General features: G+C 53.3%; 2 protein-coding genes and 2 non-coding genes across 4 annotated transcripts in view; all 4 read right to left on the bottom strand.

The window, feature by feature from the left end:
* The window catches only part of PLXDC1 (plexin domain containing 1), a 65230-nt gene extending 57647 nt beyond the window's left edge, over positions 1-7583 (bottom strand). Inside the window, exon 1 of the mRNA XM_065909418.1 lies at positions 7323-7583. Within this exon, the coding sequence (XP_065765490.1) occupies positions 7323-7398 (76 nt within the window). The 5' untranslated portion in view covers positions 7399-7583. The remainder of the gene's footprint in view (positions 1-7322) is intronic.
* Positions 7584-9308: 1725 nt separating this feature from the next.
* On the bottom strand, positions 9309-9380 carry TRNAC-GCA (transfer RNA cysteine (anticodon GCA)). Its single transcript has one exon. It is a non-coding gene; the product is annotated as a tRNA-Cys (tRNA).
* Positions 9381-10042: 662 nt separating this feature from the next.
* Positions 10043-10114, bottom strand: TRNAC-GCA (transfer RNA cysteine (anticodon GCA)). The gene has a single exon. It is a non-coding gene; the product is annotated as a tRNA-Cys (tRNA).
* A 654-nt stretch (positions 10115-10768) lies between these two features.
* ARL5C (ADP ribosylation factor like GTPase 5C) lies at positions 10769-18137 on the bottom strand. The gene is made up of 6 exons (XM_065910262.1): positions 17769-18137; positions 16601-16661; positions 15229-15376; positions 14287-14370; positions 13583-13734; positions 10769-11611 (listed from the first exon to the last, which is right to left on the bottom strand). The coding sequence occupies exons 1-6, from the start codon at positions 17806-17808 to the stop codon at positions 11563-11565; spliced, it is 534 nt and encodes a 177-aa protein (XP_065766334.1). The 5' UTR covers positions 17809-18137; the 3' UTR covers positions 10769-11562.
* Between the last annotated feature and the right edge of the window lie 5079 nt (positions 18138-23216).

Below are 23216 nucleotides of genomic sequence, written 5' to 3'. Positions count from 1 at the left end.
TCAGGGATGGAGAGAAGTTTCAAACCCAGGCTGATCTGCCCCCAAAGGGTTGATTATTCTCAATCTCATTAGAATCATCTGGGAAGCTTTAAAAATTCCTGATGTCTGGATTCTCCACTCCAGAGATTCTGATGTAGTTAGTCTATGATGTGGCCTGTGTGTGAGGACTTTTAAATGATCCCCAGGGGAGTTTCTGAGATGCCCAGGACCTGAGAAGGCAGACAAGGGTGAGAACAACTGCTCTAGTACTTTCCAAACCAATTCCCTATTTCTCTGCCAGAAATGGCACATAATCTCATCTTCCAAGGGACTCCAGGGACTAGAAGCCAGAGAGCAGAGTTATTTTAGTTCAGGGCTTCTCATTCTTGGTACCACTGACATTTTGGACTGGATGATTCTTTGTTGTGGGGGACTGTCCCATACATTGCAGGATTGCAGGATTTTTTAGCAGCATTCCTGGCCCCTACCCACTCGAAGCCAGTAGCGCCTCTTCCCAGGTTGTGACAACTGAAGATGTCTCTATAGTGGGGAGCACTGTTGAGTTTTATCACTACCTTGAAACATCTTCGGCAAGTCACTTTCCCCATGGAACAAGGAGCTTTACAAACCCATCGAGGATAACAAATGGGTTTCATCTCAAAAGCCACCTCCAGTGGATTAGTGAGAACCAGGAATGCTCTAATTGGGAAGAATTCTGAGGCTTCATTTGTGTTTAGCAGGAAAGATGGTCACGATCAATTGGCAATGTCTGCGGCGGGCACAGGATTGAAGAGTGGCTGCACCCAGGCCATCTAGCAGCCGTTCCTCGACTCAATATTCTCTCCAGTTCCCTCTTGGTCATTAAATGTATTCCAAATGACACAGAAACCATGCTTTTCCATTTCAGAAAAAGACTTATGCATGCCCACAAAGATGTGTCTTATCCTGTTTCTCCAATTGCCACACCTACTATGGCCGTGTGTATGTACCAGATGGGAGGAGCTGACATTCCCTGTGACCTCCACCAGTTTCAGGCCTGTGCTGTGTCAGATGCCCTGCCCCACCTGGTCCCCAGAGCTCCCGGGGGTAGCCTTCTCTCCTGCAGCACCCGCCAGTGGTCCAACTATGTGCCCACCTCCCTGGTAGACTTGGGCTCCCCCAGCACTCTGCCACCTACCGTAACTGCGTATCCTGGTGCCTACAAACAGTGGGTGCCCAGTCACTGCACAACTGAGGACATGACATGATACTGGAGGTAACTTGGGAGCCAGCAAGGACAGAGGTTGAGAAAAGGCTTGGCCAGGACCAGGCCTGGGGCTAGGGCCAGGACTCTTTGCTGTGGGGCTCTGGTTTGTCATTAGACATTTTATCCAATTAAGTCATTCTTGGCTGCTGGCGCCTGCTGGATCCTTGCCGGCCCCCTCCCACTCCCCTGCCCCTAATCGCAACCAGATGCTCTGGAGAAGATAGGGAAAGGGTGGTCTCCAGACCCCTGCCCCAAGATGCCCACTGGCTGAGATGGACCTGAACCCAGTACTGGGAAGGCAGCCTGCCTGCGGCTCGGACCCCAAGCCAGGGCTGTCTTGCCCCTCTCGGGTGGGGCCCACAGCTGCCTTTGGAGTCAGAACTATTTGTGCTGGGCTGCCCTGCCCAGCTCCCTGGGTCCTCCTGCAAGCAGCCCTCGGGCCTGGGCAGGAGCCAGAACAGGAAAGGAGCTTGTGCAGAACAAGCAGAGGAGCTTAGCTGGCCTGGAAAGGGACGCTAGGGATCTGCAGGCATCACAGTCCTGCAACCGAGACAGGAGGTGCCTGGATGATGCGACCCGAGGCCTGGTGAGAGGGCCCCACCAGAAGTGTGGCCAGGGAGGGCACACCTGACATCCACAGGCTGTGTGACCTCGGACCCACCAGTTCACTTCTCTAAGTAGAAGTAGAAAATGGGAATGACAATTGTGCCTAAGGCACAGGCCACCATGATCATACGGTAAGAAGCAAAAATAAGATTTTATACGTAGGAAGACTCAGGGCCAGGACCAGAGACCAAGTATCCAGAAAGGAGAAGGGCCAAGGGACAGAGAAGGAGGTCACGGAGGAACCTGCCCTGCCCTGACCTAACCCTGAATCTCGCCCTCCCAGCCCCTGCCACAACTGTCTCCCTGACACCCTGCCCCTTCCCAGTTGACTAGGATGGGACATCACTCCCTCAGCTTGCAGAAGGAATCAGCACAGCTGGCTTTGCACGTGTGTATGTAAGGGCCTATGTGCACACACACACACACACATGCCTGAAGGCCTGGGTCTTCCTCCTGTGGGCTCCAACCCCTGGCTGCCATCTGCTCTGCTCTCTTCCCAGCAGCCATCCCCTGCCTCTGCATGTGAGGGGACCCGCCTGTGAGTGATGGCGAGAAGCTTCCAGAGCACAGCTAGTCATGCATTCATCCATTCCACCACCCATGACCCCAAGTAGCGAACAAGTCTAGTGTTCGCGCTGTGAGGGATAATAACAATAATAGCTCATTTCTATAGAATGCGTACCCTGTACTGGCACTATTCCAAGAGTGGTAAACCCACTAACTCATTAAATCCCCACAATCGCCTCATGAGAGGGGTGCTGTTGTAGATCCATTTAACAAACTGGGAAAGCCAGGCCACGTGACCAGTCTGGGGTTTGCACTCAGGCACAGCAGGTGCAGGTTTGCTCACACCACTGTACACCAGGGGACCGACAGGCCAGGCTATTCCTGAAGGTGCAGGGCGGCCCCAGGGCAGGATGCACAGGTGCCGTTGGGCCCAAACCTGGGAGGTTCCCCGGCAGACTGTACCCCTTGGAATGCCGAGGGGCAGCCCGGTAGCCATGCCCCAAATCTCTTCTGGTGCCGCTGCCCTGCTCCAGGGCAAGAAGCAATGCGCTGACTTTGGGAGGCCTGGTCCCACTATCCCAGCTCCTGAGCCAAGCCACCTTCATCCCACCCATCACCCGAGCTTGCCATTCCAACCCCATGGCCATCACTCAGTTGTGGCGGCCATCACCTCTTTCCTGGTGATGACTTCAGCCTCTACCCTTCATGCCCCTGGGCCAGTCTCCCACATGCCTGCCAGAGCATCCTGTCCAGAGGAAAAACTCCATTCCATCCTTCCCATACTCCCCTCTTGCCACGACCCTTCAGCTGACAGCCCAGCTCTCCCACTCAGCACTGGAGCCCCTTCGTGATCAGATCCCTGCTGGCTTCTTCAGTCCCCTATCTTCCTTTCCAGGACTCAGCCCCACTCTTTCTGGCCATGGGGCTTCACACAGGCAGTTTTCTCAACCTAGATCACTCTGCTCCATAAATAAAGGGAGCTGATGAGCTCTTGCTCATCCTTCAAGTCTCACAAGATGTCACTTCTTCCCAGCGCCTTCTCTGACATTTCTGTGCCTCACCCCAAATGCTACGTGCATGGTCCCAGCCCTGATCCTGACAAATCACTGCTACCTGTGCAGCCACAAGCTCCAGGTGCTTGACATGGAGCAGCTGCTGGACAAGCACCACAGGTGATGGATGGAAGGAAGGAAGGAAGGCATGTTTAAATTTCCATAGCTTCTGAGGCCCACAGAGCTTAGAAGACCCTTCCCTTGGGGCACAGCCTCACCAGAAACCCTCCTTGTTATCACAGCAATTAAAACACAAGTTTGGAATCAAATAAGCTTGAGATGGAACCTTGACTCTACCTCTTCCTGACTATGACGTTGGACAAATTGCACAATCTCTCAAGTTTCCTCCTCTGGAAAACAGAAATGATAAAACCTACACTTGGCAAGTCATTTTGTGAGTCTTTAACAAAATACTGTACACAAAGCATCCAGCAGGGTCCTCCTGCCTTTCCTGGGTTCATATGAGGACCAATTTTCCAAGGGGTCTGGGGAAGGCTCCAGACCCTCAATTGAAATCCTGCCTCTCAGTTACAAAGCCGCCAACCTCACTCTCTTCCCTCCTGCAGGCAGGCAGAGACCCACTGAGGACCCTGATCTGGGGAGAGAGAGGGAGGCATGAGGAATGGGCAGGGAGGGATGGCCAGTGGCTCAGAAGAAAGGAGAGGAAGAGAGGAGAAAAGAAGAATTTGCCTCTCTGAGTTTCTCTCAAAGGGACAGAATGGGGTCTGTGACCCCGTCTAACTCAATCACTCACTCAATACACGTTTATTGAGCCCCGTGTGCCAGGGGGTCTTCCCAGGTGGCAAGAGTGATAAAGAACTCACCTGCCAATGCAGGAGACATAAGAGACCCAAGTTCAATCCCTGGGTCAGGAGGATCCCCTGGAGGAGGGCATGGCAACCCACTCCAGTATTCTTGCCTGGAGAATCCCATGGACAGAGGAGCCTGGTGGGCCATGGACCATAGGGTCACAAAGACTCTGAAGCGACTTGGCACATATGCATATGTGCCAGGCACTGTGCTGAGTGCTGGGGCAAAAACAGCAAACAGGCAGACACAAGCCCTGTGCCCATGAAGATTCTAGTTGGGAAAGACACACACAAAATTAGCAATTCAGCCAGTAGGACAATGTGAGATGGTGAGAAGGACTGTGGAGGAAACAGAAGGACGGAAGGGTTGGGGGTTGTTTCTACTCTGGACAGGGCCCTCAGGGAGCCTCTCTCAGAGGGGGCCCTTGAGCTGACTGAGACCTGGATGAAGAGAAGCCAGTTACCTGGCGATCCCAGGGGACAGCAGCCTGAGTGATCTGGGGAGCAGACCCCCCGGGCAGAGTGGAGCAGAGTGGGGGGTGGGGAGGGGCTGTCCAGTGGCCACTGGGCAGAGCTTGGATTTCAGTCTCCATTTGTTTGAAGAGCCCTGGTGCGCAAGGAAAAGGCTGGAAGCCGAGTCAAGGCTCCAAGGGGCCCTAGAGGCAATCTGGTCCAAACCTCATTTTATGGATGGAGAATCCAAGGGGCAGAAAAAGGAAAGCTGCCAGGGTCACCCAGGGTTGGAGCTGGGCCTGATCTGCTAATTCCCAGGACAGGATGCCACCTCCAGTGGCCTTTTCCTTCTCTGTCTGCTGTAGGCACTTCTGGTTTCACTCAGCCCAGACCCCAGAGTGCCCCCAGCTCCCACCACGCACCCTAGTATCTTCCTGTCTCCGCATCTGTCTATCTGCCTGTCAGCTTCTGTTGGCCTCCCTCACCGCCTGACTGTATCTTTGGGTCGCTCATCTTTCTCCTGCTCCTGTTTTAATGATAGATGAAGTTTCAAGGTCAGTTCATCAAGAGGGAGGGGAGAGCTCAGCTCCCCCCTGAGCCCTGGCCCCCGTCCCCCGCCCCCCGCATCCTCCCTCCCAGCCCAGCACAGAGGACTTGGATTCTTGGGGCTGGATGGCAGCACCCACCCCTCAGGTCCAGCCCCCAACTGCCCTCTCACCTGTCTCCAGGGCTCCACCACCCACCGGAGCAGCCCTCCCCCAGAGGGTCCCCCCCACATCTGTTCTCCCTAGAAGACACCCCCTGCCTCCACTCAGGGCCCCGCTCAAACCCAGTCTGGTTGTTGTGAAAAAAAGCACGACTCGAGAGTCAGCAGCTGCCCCCGCTGGCTTCCTTCAGCCTCACCAATCTCGCCTGCTGCAGAGAAAGTTCATTTCTCCCAGCTGAATCTGTCAAAGCTGAGGAGACAGGGTGTCCTCTGCTGCGAGATGTGATTCGAGTCTCTGCCTGCCCCTCTGCCAGCCCTCAGACAGGCCTGGCTCTGGCCCCCACGTTGCCCATCCTTGTTTCCTTCCAATGCCCTCTTCCCCACCCCTTTCCGTGGATCTCCCATCTCAGTCGGGTTCAGAGCCATCCCTCATCAACCCAGTCATATCCAGAGTTCAGAAGGTCCCATCAGGATGGGTTTGCCAAGGAGCTCAAAAATTGACCTGTCCAACCCATTCCTTTTTATATTGACTTAATCTTTTTTTTTTTTTTTGCAATTACCCCATACACATCATAACAAATCTGAAAAGTTAAGAGAGTCATAAAAAAGAAAAAAATCTCTCTCATAATTCCATAACCCCACAAAGATTTTGCCCACAGCCTCACGTTATAAGGGAGGAAACAGGCCCAGAGAAGGAAAGTGACTTGCCCAAGGTCACACAGCAAGCAAGATGTTGGAACTAGAAGTGAAGTCTCTGGCCACCGTCTGTCTCTTTTTCTCTCTGAAAACTGGTGGTTTTGCACCAGCAGCCTCTTGCCACCTCAGCTTCTGCTGCCCTCTGCCCACACTCTCCCTCTCAACAGAAACCCAGGCCTGTCTCAACTATATTCAGGAACCATTAAAATCAAGAATGCCATCACTGATGCTGTGCCTGATGCCCGTAGACCCCTGAGACACAGCCGCCCAACTACTGCATCCCCCTGGACAAACTCTCCACCTACTCCATCCCACCCTGGGGGACATCTATGCCTGTGAGGCACGGAACTCTATCTTCCCAGTTCTCTCTGTCAAGAGGCTTGACTGCAATTACCCACCTCCCCAACCCCAGAGAATGCCTGCATACATGAGGAAGAAAGAGGAGAATGCAAAATTACTTGTTGAAAAACGGCTCTCCTTTACAACAGGAGAGACTCAAGGTAGATCTCAGAAAGGACTTCCAGGTGGGAGAATGATTGCAGAGAACTGCTGTGAGGAAGGTAGGACACGCCACCCTCCTAATCTAGAGCCAGAACAGCTACAGGCCAAGGGCCACCAGGGCAGAGTTAGAGCAAGAGTGACTGGTGGACCCTAGAGGTGGGGGTGGGGAAGCAGCAAGTTGCTTCTTTCTGGGCCCAGCGCGGCTCTTCAAGTACCAAACAGAGAGGACAGGGCGTCAGGCTCCCCACTGCCCTTGCTGGAGGAGAGATGGTGGGTCTCCTCCATCCTCCTGGCTGCTGCCATTCAGACCCCAGACTGGGTCAGCTTGGGAGTGGGGGCAGGGGAGAGAAAAAGGAAACAAAACTGAGGCAAGAGACATCCCAGATTCCGCATCTCATCAGAATTCAGCCTCACCCAGTGTGGCCAGGGGTCCCTGTGATTCTCCCACCGTCCCGTTGGGGGCCAAAGCCCAATGCCTTATGGATTCCCTCTCTACTGGGGTCCCTCCAGTCCTTCCAGGAGGGAAGGAGAAATCGGGGCATCGGTGTCTGATCCTCCCACCCTCACTCACACACCCTGTGTGTTTAGGAAAGTAGGGGTCCCTGGTCACCTGCCACCGTCCACAGCGCTCCTGGCCTCCCGCGGACACGACCCCCGGCGCCTCTGACATCGCCAGCCTGCCGGTACCAGGTCCATGCCCACGCCTGCCCACCTGCCCCCCCGACCTACGACCCTGACCCACCCCCACCAACTCTGGCCAGTCCTACCTGCTCCGGGCTGGGGGCTCAGAGCCCGGGCAGCCTCCCTGAGCACCAGCACGAGGAGCCAGAGCTTGGCCCGCATGGTGGAGGCCAGGACCCGCCCCCGGCCCGCAGCTGTCCCGGCCCGGCTCGGGCTGCGCGGTCCCCCGGGTTGGCCGGCGGAGGGGCGGGCGGCAGAGCGGCAGCAGAGCGCGGGGCAGGCAAGCAGTGAGAGCGGCGGAGCGCCAGCGGGCGGCGAGCAAGCCGAGCGGCCTCCCGGAGCGGGGACCGGGGAGGGGGCGGGGCGGGGGGGCGCGGCGCCTCCGGAGCTCGCCCCGAGTCTTCCCCAGCCCTCCCAGCCCAGCCCGAGCGCTCCCCGAGAGCTCCCGCGGCCGCTTCCCAGGCGGGGGGAGGGGGGTGGCGGGAGGAGGAGGGGGACCGGGCGGGGAACCCTCCGGCTGGGAGAACCCCCGAAGAGCATCAGCTACCCCTACACCGCACCTTAGCTCCTGCCTGCCTTCCCCTCCTCCACTCCCTGGGGGAAACCGGTGGAGAGAAGGCTCGAAGGGCCAGAGCCCAGCAAGGGACAGCGGGCGCCCCTACCTCAGACCCTGGGCTCCTACCATCCACCCCCGACCCATTTCCACCAGGCTTCCCGACTTTCTGGGCTGTTCCACGGAGTTGTGTAGGGATCTGATGCCCACCCCCACCCAAGGAGTCTCCCCTTGCAGCAGAGGCCTGAATTCCACGCCTCTTATGGCTTCTCTCCACTTTATCCCACCCCGCAGACATGGGGATGGAGAGACCTGGATCATCCCTACTTTGAAATAACCTGGACTTCTTCCCACCCCCGGAAAGTAACTGAGGTCACCCTCCTCTTTGGGGACCCCAGACCTCCACAGGGCCCGACCCAATCAGAGGAGAGCAAGGAAACGTCTCAACCCAACTGCCACCACCTTATAAGCAGGCTCTGGGAATAGATCACTTTTATTTTTACCCTACCAGAACAGAATAAAAATACCCTCAATTTAGGAGATTTAATAGATGGCAGGGAATCAGGTCAGGACCCGGCGGTGCCTCTTCCCTCCTCGACCTACTTCGTGCGGAGGCAAGGAGATCCCGCGCTGGATGGAGGGAAAATGGGGGTGAAGGGGACGCTGGGGCCCTAAAGACTCATCTTTCAGAATCCCAGTTACTTCTTCCTCAGGACCCAGGGTCCCAGAACCGACCTCCTTTAGCCCCACGTCCCCTAATCACTTACAATGGGACACGATTAGGCCTGACTGTAAGTTCTTCTTGTTGTCTCATTTAAATTGCGGTTTTGCCAACTCTCAGGATCAAAAAGGCTTCTGCTTCCAGCTGCGGCTTCTTGCTGCCCTCTAGTGGCCACATGACGAGCCGCAACGCGCGTGTTTTGCGGTTTTCCTCGATTTTCCAGACCAGCCTCCGCGCTGAGAGTTATCTCCGACTCCAGCCAGGCGGGTTCACATCTCCTTGCCCCTACCTTCGGAGAGGTCAAGGTGAGAGGACCCAGGACGGAATTTCAGCTCCGGCCCTGATCTTTTTGAACAGTCCCCTGTCCAGGATGCCCCGCGCGCGGTCTGTTTTAAAAGGTCTCTTAATAAAGGACTCAGGCTGAAACAGCAACTTGGAAATAATTAGAAGCAAATGACGTGTCAATTTTTTTTTTAATGTAAGCTTCTAGAACTTGAGTGTACATCAGAATCACCTGGGGGGCTTATAAAACACAGATTTCTGGGAGCCACCCCCAAGTACTACAGCTCTGAGGCCGAGAATCCGTATTTCTAACACGTTCCCAGCTGGTGGTGCTGTTCTCAGTAACACATTTTGAGAACCTCTGCTCTAAGTTTCTGTTTTGCTGTCTCGCCGTTCCTCATCTTGCCCAAAATAGAAGTGGTGAAGTAAACGTCAACACAAAATCGTGAAAGTAGAAAGTTGTAAGAAAAGCAGCGGCTGGGAGAATCCGAATTTGGATTCTCAAAAATGCACGCAAGGGGGCACCCGGATTTGAACCGGGGACCTCTTGATCTGCAGTCAAATGCTCTACCACTGAGCTATACCCCCTCTGCTGCTTACCCGCCTGAGGATGACTTCTTAGTGCTACTCCAGCGCAGGCGCTGTGCCTGCGTCCACAAACGGAAGTGGAATCCAGTATTTTCAAGAGACTGAGAGATTATAAATCTCAAGAGACTATTTATCTGAATGCAGAGTCTGTTTCCTGAAACTCTGAACTAAAGAATTCTGATGATGTAAGAAAAAGCAATTTGGGACTGCCGCAGGGGATGTCCCTCACTTCCCCTAGATTTCTCACTTCCTGGACCTTCTTTTGGGCCTGGGTCCCCCTTTCCTGCCTTGTTAGAGCGCCCCTAGCGTTTCTCTTGGCGCCCATCTCTCTCCTACACGCTCACAGACACCGCCAGTCCTTCCTGTCCCAGCCCAAGCCCGGCCTTTAAGAAATTCAGTCTGTCTTCCAACAGCAGTTGAGATCCCGGACACGTCGACCTGCGTGCGGGCGCTCACGCCTCCACCCCATCAGGAGAGTGGGCCTTTGCACAGCCCCCAAGAGGCTGGGGACGTGGCTTGGCAGGACCTGGGTCTCCACCTTGATCGCCGGCAAAAGAGCTCTGCAATGTTGAAGGACTCTTCCCCTTTATCCTGTAAGGGAACTTCAGTAGGAGCACTGCAGGACTAAGAAATGGGAAGAGAAAAAAAAGACTAGGCCTTAGAGGGGGCACCCGGATTTGAACCGGGGACCTCTTGATCTGCAGTCAAATGCTCTACCACTGAGCTATACCCCCACGGTATCGCTGAGACTTGCCACTTAGAATGAATTTCTACAGAATAAGGGAGTAACTGATTTTTTTTTTTTACTTATTGTGTTCTTTGTAGTTAACCTGATGGAAGGAACACGGCATCTAAATGGAGATGTTTAGACCTCCTGAGTTCTTCCCCCCCCCTCCCCCGTCATTTTTTATGGAAACCACAAGGTTAAGAAATCCTGAGCCCACTATATCTGTGTCCAGACTCTCACACCGTTGTGCACTTCCTGACTTTGGAAGAGAACAGACTTCCTGACCTCAGGACCATCCCAGGTTTTCTGGGGGCAATAGCACTGCTCCCCGTACAGGACTGGCAGCCTGGGTTTCCATCCTGTTTCCGGCTCTACTTTGATAGGACTCCTGGGCTTTTCCAACCCCCAAAGCCTCCTACTCCCCTCCTTCCCCTAGGCCCAGGCAGAGCCCAGAGCTCTGAGTGCTGGCAAACCTGGTGTTAGTCACCTGGCAGAGGGCTATAGAGCCCAGGACCGAAGAGCCAGTCCCCATAGAGACCCTTGAGGCAGCCCCTTTCCATTTCCTAGGTGGATTTCCCCTGCCAGAGAACTTTGATTGAAACTGAAAGTCAGTTTTGAGGTGCAGCCAAAGGAGCAGGCAGAAATAAAAGGTGAGCAGTTTTCAATGGCATTTATTACATCTTCATAAAATTCCTACTATGGTCTGGGGGAACAAATCACTACAAAAAGACAAGATAAACAGATGCTGTAGGAATTTGGGATATTGGGAGGAGTGGGATTCACACTGGGAGGACACTGGGAGTGAAGGGGTAGCTTAAAGCTCAAAAACTGTGGTCAGACCCAGCATCTCAGCGGGAATGCGTAGGCGAGGGAGCAGTGGAACCCCCTGCAATATGAGGAACTGTCTCTGGCTGGAAGGTCCTGTCCTCCACCCTCTCCCCTCTCAGGTTTTGGCTCTGCCCTCCTTCCTCTGAGCCAGCCCCTTCACCTTTCTGGAATCTCCTTTGACGGAAGCGTATGGGACAAAGATGGCTAAGGGACCGGAAAGCTGGAGTGGGGTTAAGGGCATGGGGTAGAGGTCTAGGAAATAAAGAACAATTCCAGGGGTCTCTTACTCTGCCCTCCATTTCTCCTACAGAGAGGTTGAGGGCTGAGGGAGAGGGCTCCACTTCCTAATCCCCCAACACATCCAGCAGCTTCCCTGGTGTCTCTAAGAAGGATGCCTGCTTCCATGGAGTGAAGGGCAGCTTTTTCTGCTGTCCTGCCTGCAGCAACTCAGGGTGCTCTGTCTAGCTCCTCAGTGAGGGGGTTGGGTGGGCAGTGGCAATCTCACCATCCACAGATGCTCCTGGTCACTAGAGTGTCATAGAAAAATAATAAATAGTCACTTGGGTTTTCTACCCACATAGTCCATGCAAAACCCTCCAAATTTCTGGTTGGCCTCAGGCTGGGACATCAATTGGCACTGGCCCGAGACTGCATCCACTGCAGCCCGGCAGGCAGCCTGGAAGAGGGAAGAACAGAGCAAAGATCAGCATATCCCATGAGGCTGATGGCCTCCCCAGCCCCCAGCCCCACCCAGAGCTGACTGCTGGAACACCCAAATTTATATCCAGTTTTGCATTCAGTTAACAAATACAAATGAGCTGTGCAATGGGTATTATGCTAGGGGTTACTGGTGAAAAAATAGACATGCCCTCTAGGGCTTACAGTCTAGCAGAGGAGATAGATATTAAACAAATGATCAAACAAATAATTGTATAACTACATATTGTGATAACGTTTAGAAAGGAGATGTACAGAGACCTCTGGATGTTTGGGAGTCAGGGAGGGCTTCTTGGACAAAGAGGCCTGAAGATCCACCTTAGCAATGTCTTTGGGCAAGCCTCCAATGCCACCTTTCCACCCACTCCATCATTGGGTCAGTGCCAGGGTGGCTTCAAAGGCCTGCAAAGAGGCTCCATAAGCAAGTTCTTTCATTAGACTGTGAGCAACTCTAGCAAGAATGAGGTCTTGGTCATGTCTGTATCACTTGACACAATGCATGGCACATGAGGGTTACTTAGGAAATGCTGATTGAATTGAACTGAATATGGGTTGGAGACGGGGGCGGGGGGCTCCTCCTGACCCAGGAGTTAGAAGGACATGGCCAGAAATACATGGTTCCTTGGGTTGGCCTGCCTAAAGTCTCCCCTTATTCAGCTGGGCATCCAACCCCCTAACCCACTGTGACTCCACTTGAGAGGGAAGAGGACAGGGAATTCTCCAGGCCTGATTCAAGACCCTTTCTGTGTGACCATGACCTAGCTCCTTCACATCCCCAGATGTTCAATCAGCAGCTCTCTTCTCAGCAGCCGCTCCCTGGACACATTATCTAAAATTGCAACATTCTCCCCAACATACATCCAACTTCCCTTTCCTATTGATGTTTCCCCTTCACACTTATCACTTTTTAACTTACTGTACATTTTTCTTACTTTTATTGTTCAGTGTCTCTTTCTCCCCTCCTGGAAAGTAAGCTCCGCGAGGGCAGGGATTTCTATCTGTTTTGTTCACTACTTTTTTTCAGGTGTCTAGAACAGTGCCTGGCACAAAGAACAGTCGTTTCTCTGTATCCATGGAGTTCCAGGGTTCCAGGACCCCTGCAGACATCAAAATTCTCAGACATTCAAGCCCCTTGTATAAAGTGGCATATATTTGCATATAACCTAGTCACTGATTTAAATCAGTACTTTAAATCAACTCTAGACTACTTATAATACCTAATATATTGTAAATGTTATGTAAAAAGTGGTAAATATAATACAAATGCTATGTAAATCATTGCTAGCACATGACAAATTCAATTTTCACTTTTTGGAATTTTCTGGCTTTTTTTTTTTTTTCTGAATATTTCCAATCTACAGTTGGTTAAATCTGAGGATGTGAAATCCATGGATATGAAGGAACAACTGTAGGTCCCCAGTGAATGTTAAATGAATGATATCATTTATTCTCTTCGGAAACACTGGGAGTAAGCAGGTTTCTTTACAGATAAGGAAACCCAAGGCCAGAGTCAGTGATTTCTGCCTGGAAGGCTTGTCCCCCAGGTCTTCCCATGGTTGTCTCTTCACTCAGGTCTCAGTTCAGAAGTCACCTCCTAGTAGACATGGTCCCTTGACCACTAGAGCTCTAGCAAACCCATCCCTGTTATTCAATTTCACTTTCTTCATAGCATTTCTCAGTACCGAAAATGTTTGTGTTTGACTGGAGTGTCACCTCTCTCCCCACTAGAACAAGCCCCTGGGAGAGCAGAGACACTGTCTTGCTCACTGCTTACCCACAGCATCTTAACTGTGGGTAGGTGTTCAGCTGTCTTGACCCAGATGCTAAGGGATGCTATGAGTCAGATTCTGACAGGAGAAAGACAAGAGAAGTTTCTGATGGTCAGCTGGTTGGGACAGGTCCTAAAGGTCCAGGTAGGACAGCCACTAACCCTTCCCCGGTGAGGGCACAGCAGCCCTGTATGTGCCACGGGTGGTCTTTGATGGCACTAAGGGTGAGGAACTGGGAGATCTCCACGATGGTCATGGAGTCCTTCATGTCCTGCTTATTGGCAAAGATGAGGATGGAAGCATCTCGTAGAGCCTGTGGACAGAGGAACCCAGCCCCAGTCAGCCTGTCAGGACCCAGCCTCCCTTCTCACTGCCCCATGAGCCCTCTCGAGCTCTCCTACTTTCCCAGCAAGACAGGCCCATGCCCAGGTGGGGCAAGGAAGGAGGCCCTGCCCAACAGTAACAACCACAGGAAACGACACCAACAGTTCATAGAGTGCCTCTCAACCAGCTCATAGAATCCTTACAATGATCCCAGGAGGTAGGAATTGATGACCTTTCCCACTTATATTGTACTTGGGGAAATTGAGAATTAGAGAAGTGCAGTAACTTGTGTGGGGTCCCACCGCAGTGAGTGAGAAGTGAGGTCAGGACTTGCACTTGCAACTCTGAATTCTGTGATCAGTTGTGCTGAAGGCGTTATTGCCCTTCATCTGGAATAACCTTGCCCTGCCCAAGCTGCTAGGACAGAGGTGCTCAGAGACTGGGACATCAGTAATGATGCTCAGGAAGCTGTGTGAGTAGACTGAGGTCACACAGCTAGTAGCTAGTGCCCTGGGTCCTCCCCCAGCTGCAGGGAGCTTACCTCATGGGCCAGCATCTTGTACAGCTCCTCTCGAGTGGTCAGCAGCCGATCCCGGTCTGTGCTGTCAATCACAAGGATGATGAACTGGCCAGCAGAGGGAAGTTGTGAGTGATGACACACACATTCATTCATCCCATGAATATGTCTCTTCCCACTTTACTCTGCCTTGATGTGAGCCCCACAGAAAACAAACTGTCCAGTCTCAAGACCTCACTGCCCTCGTCCCATCTGAATTCCCTTTTTATCCAGACCCAGGGTGGAGAGAGCACAACTTCTGATTGTGTGCCAGAGGTTATGCCAAGTCCTGGGCATTGTGACTCCACTTGGGTCTCACCACAACCTTATGGAACTGGAACTGTTACTATCCCCATTTACAAACGAGGAGACTGAAGGTCAGTGAGGTGATGCGGTGTATCTTGCCCCTAGCCATACAGCCTAAGGGTGGTAGCGCTGGAGCTTGAAATCAGCTCTCACTCCAGGAATGAAACCACTGGATTCTGCTGCTACCAGAGTGAGAAAGTAAGGCCCCCAGAGACAAAGAGCTTACCCCATCCGATGCATCAAACAGAAAGCTGCCAGCAAGCAGACAAAACTGCCAGAAAGTATTCAAAAATTTTAACAGGCATTGTGTTGCGTTAAGTATTCAACACATCTGAATTAGCTCATTTAATTTTTTAATTTTCATAACAACTCATGAGATCATTTTTTTTTAATTCTTTGGTCAAGTTGCATGGCATGTGGGCTCTTAGTTCCCCAACCAGGGATTAAACCCACACCCACTGCAGTAGAAGCACAGAGTCTTAAACAGTGGACCACCAGGAAGTCCCAGAGAGGTCATTATTACAGTCTTCGTCTCACAGTGGGGGAACCAAGGCTCAGAGAGGTTAAATGACTGGCTAATATCACACAGCTCAGCGCCTCCAGCCCAGGCAGCCTCCTCACCTCAGTGTTGGAGTAGTGTGTGCTCCAGGTGGAGCGCAGAGCCTCCTGTCCTCCTATGTCCCACATGAGGAAGTGGGTCTTTTGCAGAACAATCTCCTCCACGTTACTACCGATGGTGGGACATGTATGGATCACCTCATTTGTCAGGCTAGGGAGGTAGGAGAGGGCACCAACCATTCAGCCCAGTTCACTGTCAGCTCTGGACCCCACCTTAAGTCAGGCTGAATCTAACTCAGAGCAACTCAGCCCGGGTTGACGGAGCCTCTGCTGGGGATGAGGGAATGCAGACAGAAGTGAGATCAAGTCCTGCTTGACTTGGACCCCAGAGAGGGGAGACTCATTAGAACAGTGCAGCTGAGTCTTGCTAAACTGCAGATTCTGCTCAGGAGGGTATGGACTGGGGCCCAGCATTTTGCATTTCTAACAAGTTTCCAGCTAATGTCAACGCTGTCAGTCTGTGGACCACAGATCGAGTAGCAAGGGACTGAAAAAGGGGACAGACATAAGTGAGGGCCTTCAGAGAGGGGCTTTGTTTAAAATGACCTAGAAAAAACACATGTTTTTATATGTAGGAAATACCTCTGGAAAACCTGGGACATAAAATGGAAAGTTAGGGGTGAGAGGGAACCTTACTATATATATACTCAAGTTGTTTGAATTTCTCTTTTCTTCTAACTTCTCTTTTCTTCAGGAAAAATTATACTTTTTCAGGGAAAATTTTCCTAAGTAAATACTCTGGAAGTTCCAAACAGGAGAGGTGCCATCCAGAGAGTGAATATTGGAAAAAGAGCAAGTGCCAGGCTCTGCTAGACCAGGACCTACAGAATCCAGCCAGACCCAAAGCTGGCCCTCCCTTTTGGTCTGAAAGCGAGTGAGTGAAGTCGCTCAATCGTGTCCGACTCTTTGCGACCCCATGGACTGTAGCCTACCAGGCTCCTCCGTCCATGGGATTTTCCAGGCAAGAATACTGGAGTGGGTTGCCATTTCCTTCTCCAGTCTGAAAAGGGACTGAAAGGGGGAGAAAAAATGAAGACACAAGGCTGGGATGCCGGAGTTAGCAGAGACCTGACGCTAGCGGGGGCGAAGCAGATCATCGGTCAGGTTTGGACAGTTTTAAGCCCACAGCCGGCTTTGGCAGGGACCGCGGGTAAATGGCGGGGAGCAGTCGGGTTGCTCATACCGAGCAGGATTCTAACGCCTGGCCGAGAAGCCACTGAACTGAGGGGCCCCTGTTTCAGGAAGGTCACTCCTTCGCTCCGCCTGTCTGTTCTCCCGGCTACAAGAAGACCCAGGAAAAGGCTCCGGTGATTGGTCCAAATGCCTGTCAGTCTGATGGGAAGCCCAGCCCCCGCCCCATCCGAGAGTCACTTACAGCTGGTAGAGAATGGTGGTCTTCCCTGCATTGTCCAGTCCCACGATGATAACCTTGTGCTCTGGAGGCATGCGGGGGAAGGGCAGGGTCAGTGCCAAACCCGATGACCAGGGGATTGTGTGCCCCACCAGGCCTCCCAGGAAGGAGAAAAGTGTTCCCAGCAGGCTGGGGGACCTCGGCCCACGGTACTACTTCTGCTCCCGCGCCCCCCGCCCCCACTGGAAACTAACAGGCCAGGTTTCTTTCCCACCGGGCCGGGACCCCTGCACCACCTCGGGACAGTGGAAATGAGAGCTGAACCCCACTTTCCCCTCTCCATATTTCCAGGAAAATGATTGCGCAAAAGGTCCGGGGAGCTCAGGGCTTCTTGCCAAGAGAAGGGGTCTGAAAAGAGAGCTGAGCGTGAAGTCACGACCGACCGTAGGAAACCGGCGTCAGCGTTTAGCCGGAGGAAGGAGGCTCGCTGGGCCGGGCGCTCAGGGATGCACCGAAGCGCGCGACCGACGAGGAGTGGGCGGGGAGGGGGCAGGGGAGACTTCGGAGCCGGCAGGGAGCCCCCACGCAGGATTCTTTGAGCCTGAGGTGCCCCATCACATCTTCTCAGACCACCCCGCAGGTTGAGGGGGAGGAGAGGGGGCGGGTAGCAGGTGGGAGCTGGATCAGAGTGGTCTCTTGGATGACTTGTGTGCCTCTTACCCCGTTCCCCGAAGATGCTCATCAGCTTGGCCATCAGTTGTCCCATGGCACGTCCTGAGCCAGACGGGGCTAGGACTCGGGGGGACTTCGGGGCCCAGGTCGAGCCCAGGTGCTTGGAGCCCCGCCCCCTGGGGAAGGCTCTCACAAGCTTTGCCTATGAGGTCTCCTAAGCCCCGCGAGTCTGTCCCCTAAGGGGCCTGGGAATCCCCTGGGACACTGGCCCCAGGAGGGTACCGTGGACCTCACAGGGACAATGAGCAACCTGTCCAGAGCCCTGGAGGTGCAAGGAAAATGGGATCCAGAATTTACATCCTCCCCCTCACCCTGAGGAAACCCCTGAGTTCTCTGGGTGGACTAGTCTCCCCTGCAAATCAAGAAACCCAGCACAGGGGCCCACACTAGATGCCAGCTCTTCGTTCTCCAAGTGCCATGTCTGGGGCACTCAAAACAAGCAAAACCCTAAGCTACCCACCTTCTGTAGCTACTAGCTGTGTGAGGCAGAGAGGGCTCATGGATCCTCTCTGAGCTGGGAGAATGTTCCAGCCCTCAACAGGTCTCCGGATGTTTCATCAGTGTGGGCCTTTAGTGCTCCTTCAAGTGAGCTCCCTTAGGCAGGGCTGGGTGTCCTCTCCTTCTGCAGGCTCCTTGGTGATGGGCAACTCCTAGGAGTAAAGCAGTGCTGCTCCCATGATTTGCTGGCAAACCACCTGCTTGGGCATAGCTTTCTGATTCCCAAGAGTGGGCATCTGAAGATAGGGATGGAGCTAAAAGAGAGAGCCTTCAGCCGAGACCCTACAAAGGGGTCCAGACGAAGGAGAGCCCGCGCCAGGAGAGAACCAGGCTGAAGGAGACAGAGGAAGCGGGGAACTGCTTGTTGTTGTTTGTGTGTGAATTTCCTTCTTTGCATAAACTGGGGGAAACCAGAAGACAAAAGGAGATGTGAAGAAATCAAACCAACATCAGGTGGAGAGGGCAGTTAAGAGAGACCCATCACCGCACAAGGGACTCAGCTTCTTCCAGCCCACTGCCACTGCCCACCTACAGCCCATCAGTGCTCCTCTCCCCCAGGAGAACAACTCTTTAACTGGTCTCCCTGCCTCCCCTTTACCTAGAGCATCCTCCTCACAGCCCTATTAACCTTTCTCAAGCACAGCTCAGAGTCTGTTACTCCACAGCTCATAAACCTTCAAAGGCTCCCTGTTGCCCACTGGATTCAGACCCATCTCCTCACCTGACATTGAAGAATCCCCAAGAACAACATCCCACCTGTTTTTGCGGGTCATCCCCCATGCTCTGCATCCATGGTTCTTGCCCACACGTGCCCAACTATGATTTTGCCTCTGTTTCCTCCATCTGAGTGCCTTACACCTTCTCAGGTGAGTTCCTAAAGCCCTTGAAGTGCCCACTACATAAGCCACCTACTTCCCAAGCCCTGGTCTGGTTCTCCAGTCAAATGGGGCTTCCTTTCTACACTGAGATGATAACTGGCCTGTCTGCTTTCTCCAATCAACTGTGAGTCCTAGAGGGCAGGGTCATGTCTCTCTCACCTGTGTATTCCCCACGGTCCACTCCCATCAGCCCTGAGCCGGTGCACAGTGGGGATGTGTTGCTTTTGGACCGAAGGGCTATAAGCGAAGTTACAGCCTGAGAAATGGTGCTTGGAGTATTAAAAAAGGAGTATGAACGCACGTTGAAGAGGACTGAGGAAGGTTGGGTAGTTTGTGGAGAGAAGAGGGAAGAGTTCACTAAATACAGAATTTTCATCCCACCCAGAGTGTTGCCCAGAGTTAGGTGGAGGGAGAATTGACTACCAGAGCCCATCTAGGCTGATTCCATTTCAGCCCTAGTTAAAAATGAGCTGGGCTGTGCCGGGGTGGGGTAGGGTAGCGGCTCAGAAATGTGCTAGGAGAAGCAGCAATATATAAAGCATTTTTACCATCTGTTTCCTGGGGGGGTGGGGTTGGAGGGTGGGAAGAGGGAAGGAACCTCTTAGTGCACCCTGCCCCCACCATCAATTGCAGAATTGAAAGTGACTTGTTTCTGCTCACTGGAGCACATTCAGTAAACAGACAAGAGCTGCCTCTGCTGTGAGGCCCAGAGGTAGGATCTCCAGGGGGCACTCATTCATTTATTCAGTCATTTGACTAATGTGAGTCAGGGATTAGAAACATGCCAAGCAGACAAAACAGGCCCTGTCCAGGTCTTATGGAGCTTGCCATCTCGTTAGGGAGACAAATATACGCACCCATAAAACAACTAAAAAAGAGACAGTGGGGGGAAGGCCTGATTTAGAAGGGAGCCAAGGCACGCTTGTCTGCGGATGGGATTGCTGGGCTAAGATGAGATTTTTCTTGAGGGTACTGAGCTGGAAACCACCCCATCTTCTGCCCTGCTCCCAGGTTCTGGTGGTCACAACTCAGCTCTCATTTTTTAGCATGAGGGAAACCTTCAACCTCTCTGACCTCAGCTCACTCTGGGGCAGAAACTACTGAAAAGACAGAAGCAGCTGGTCAGGGAGGGAGGTAGGAGGTGTCCCCAGCATGTCAGTTCCTGAGTACCTGAGGTGGCTGCGGTAGGAACATCAGCCTCTCTGGACCTAGTCCCAACCGATTTCATGGGCGTTGAAATCCTCACGTGTTGACAAACCACCAACATGCTTATTGTGTGATGGTTGAGGGTTGGTGGTTACCAAGAGACAAGAATCTCTCTCCCCTCATCTCTCAGTATCTCCAAACCACCTAGAAATGCCCCTGCCTGCAAGTTCCGGGCGAATGCAATTTCAAGCAAAAGGCACGTAGTGAAAAGACAGAAACATACTTGGACACCTGATTCTTCCTGCCCCACACCCTTCCCCTTGCAGAAACCAGGGCATCCTGGGCCAGGGGAATCAGCACAAGACTTGGGGGTCATGGACACCGCAGAACTTGAAATCTGAAGATCTCAGTTCAAGGCCTTGCTTGATGGCTGTGTAGCTATGGACAAACTGCTTAACCTCACAGAGCTTTCTCTGTAAACTGAAGCTAATGATCCCTGCCTTTGATTGAAAATACCAGGATCCACTGCAGATGGAGTTCTGTGGAGCCCCAGACGGAGCCTGTTTTCTGCTCTTTCCCTCTTGAATGTCCTCCCACAGGAGGAGCTGTCTGCAGCTCCCACTTAGACTTGGGCCCACTTTGTCCAAAACTAATGTCTGCCTCTAACCTGGTTTTTTCACTTGCTTCCTCTATGTCTGGGAAGACCATCACCCACAGTCACCCACATGCCTCCCTCTCTCTCACTAGACACCTCCAATTGCTCTCCAAGAACTCTCAATCCTAAACACTATTTGTCTCTTGCAGCCACCGCCTCCTTACCTGTTCCACTGCAAACCCTCATTTCTCACTCGGAGCACTGCAGCTGTTTCCCAGCTAGGCCGCCTCAAATCTACGCTCCTATGACCCCACTCTTCCCTTCAGCTTGAGAGCACCCTTTGCTAGTGAAGTGTCAAGAATGTGTCATGCATGTCACTTGCTTCCTCTGCCTGGAACACTTTCCCTCGTTCTCTGCAGGTTAACTCCTAACTTCTAGACTCTGCTTAAGACTCACCTCCTCCAGGAAGCCCTTCCTGATCTCCCCAGGTTAAGGCAGGGACTTCTCTTCCAGGTTCCCCTAAGACCCATTGCTTCCCACATCAGAGAGGTCCCTTGTGAACTGTCTGCTGCTCCCATTTAAGATTTGTGCCTGGTACACAGGAGATGCTCAATAAATGTTTGCTCAATGAATAAACACAGGAAAGAAAGATTGATTCCACTGCAAGGGAAGGGGAAGAGCACCACAATGGGAGGCAGAATGGGCTCCAGTCCCAGCAGTGCTGGCTTTGCCATCACCTCCCTGTTGACCATGAGCCAGTCACTCAACATGTGGGCCTGTCCAGTTCCTCTTTCCTTGGATTTGCTAACCCCTCATCTGGAGGGTCTGAATGTCCATTGCCCCCTATACACACACACACATGCACATCCTGGACAGGATTATCTGGGTTTACTACCCCAAAAACAAGAACCAGGAGAGTGGAGAAATGGTTTCTTGGTGCTGTGTGAGGCAGACAAGTCCACATCCTGCCAGGTGATGACAGCAGGAACTGTCACTCTCACCCACTGACCTTCTTCCTGGCTTTTGGGAGTTCCCAATCCTCTACCCCCCACCCCACAAACAGACCTCCTTCTCTCTCACAAGGCCAGTTAGCAGTGACTGGGGTGGGGGTTGTCGTGGAGACGTCAGTGGGGGAAGCCGGAAGTTCAGCCCTTCCCTCCCTGAGGAGCCCAGGAGCAACTGAGGTCACAGGAGCAGAATAACACACATGCTTCTAACAGAGAGCAAGTGGCTCTGGATCTGACCTCCTGAATGACATCCGGGACACTCCACTTCCCTCTAGTTTCCGGTTTTCCCTGGCTCTACTTATGGGGAGACAGGACAGGTATGGGGCTTGGGGCAGAGTGGAGCTGAGACTGGCCATGCAGCTCCTGTCAGGCTTGAACATGATGTGTCAGAGTCGCAAGTCAAAGCACCATGTCTCCAGCTGAGCGAATCACTCCGGGCGCAGCTGACTCCCGTGCCCACCGCTTCACTCTCCCTCCCTGCAGGTCAGCCGCTCCCACACACCTAGGCTGGCCACCTAGGAGTGGCGAGTGATGGGGCCAAAGAAGCAGGCCTGGGAGACGGCGCAAAGGACAGGACGGCGGTTTTATATGTGGCAAAATACTTCTAGGGTCGTACAGACGAACAGACAGACAGATGAGGGCACAGGACACCAGACAGGAAAGGGGAAAGGTTGGGCAGTGGTCTCTTCTAACCAGTAAGTGGAAGCTGCACCCCACCCCAGGTGGGGGGTGGGGTGGGACGACATTGGCACAGGAGGTGGCGAGACAGGCGTGAGGTGCCCATCCCTGAGGCGGGCAGCCGGGCAGGGCCCAGTCCTCGTTGGCACAATCGGCTCTCTCTGGCCCAGCTGGGTGCTGGGGGGGCAGGGCTGCTGGGCTATGGGATGCTAGGTAGAGGGACACTCCAGAGCAGAGGGGGTACCAAGGCCTCTCCTGGGTGGAGTGGACATGGGTAAAGGACAGGATCACAAGAGGCAAATACAGAGTAGCAGCAGCAGCAGCCAAGCCCCCCACCCGCCCCCAGGGGAGATCTGACGTCCAGAGGCAACCCCTGGGGTGGTGATTAACTCTGGGGTACCAACCATAGGGCCTCTTCCCTGGGGCCTCAGGGTGAGAGTGAAGCAGTTTTTTTGGTTTCAAAATGAGGCGGATCAGTGTTCCATGGGCCCAGGTGACGAGAGGATGGGGGGGCTCAGATGCAGAGGGGCCCCCTCTTCTGATGGCAGCAGGCAAGGGATGTGGTAGGCAAAGCTCATTCCTGGGGTAGGCAAAGGCTTGAGGCATGGAGGCGGTGGGACGGGGAGCAGCATCTGGGGTGGTCTCCTCCTCGGGGCTCTAGGTCCTGGGCAGGCACAGGGCACTACACCTGACGCCTGCCAGCATCTACCCAGACCACTCCGTGAGACAGCTCCCCATGGGGCTTCCGGTGCTGCAGCGTTCACCTCCCAGACAATGAAGCCAGGAAGCTGCGGGCAGGTGCTGGGGGCAGGGCTCATGGTAAAGGACGCTGGGTCTGGGCTTTGGGGAAAGAGAGCCCTCATGGGAAAGAGTCTGTGGTCTCCCTCTCCAGGAAAAGCCCCTCCCCCCCCATTCCCAAATACTCCAGGTTGGAAAAAGAAAGGGCCACACCATTTTAGGGCCCTCATTTAAAGCCCGGAGTAGAAGGAGTTAAGGAAGTGCACCTTTTCTCTAGGTGAGGGGAGAGAGCCCCCTGAGGTGGAGAAGGGGATACTGCAGAAGGGTGGGCCTCCTCCATCCAGCCACAGCAAGTAGGGAAAAACTTG

The sequence above is a fragment of the Muntiacus reevesi genome, chromosome 18, assembly GCF_963930625.1.
Source record: "Muntiacus reevesi chromosome 18, mMunRee1.1, whole genome shotgun sequence".
Classification (NCBI taxonomy): domain Eukaryota; kingdom Metazoa; phylum Chordata; class Mammalia; order Artiodactyla; family Cervidae; genus Muntiacus; species Muntiacus reevesi.
Note: the sequence above shows the minus strand (reverse complement) of the source record. Positions and strands in the feature narration are given on the sequence as shown.

Excerpts from the sequence above, each read along its gene's own strand:
- ARL5C (XM_065910262.1), bottom strand. The coding sequence starts at position 17,808 with ATGAGCCCTCTCTGCCTCACACAGCTAGTAGCTACAGAAG. Across the intron at positions 16,662-17,768 it reads ACAGCTAGTAGCTACAGAAG|AGCACAAGGTTATCATCGTG; the intron begins GTGGGTAGCTTA and ends GCATGCCTCCAG. Across the intron at positions 13,735-14,286 it reads ACAAGATGCTGGCCCATGAG|GCTCTACGAGATGCTTCCAT; the intron begins GTAAGCTCCCTG and ends CTCTGTCCACAG.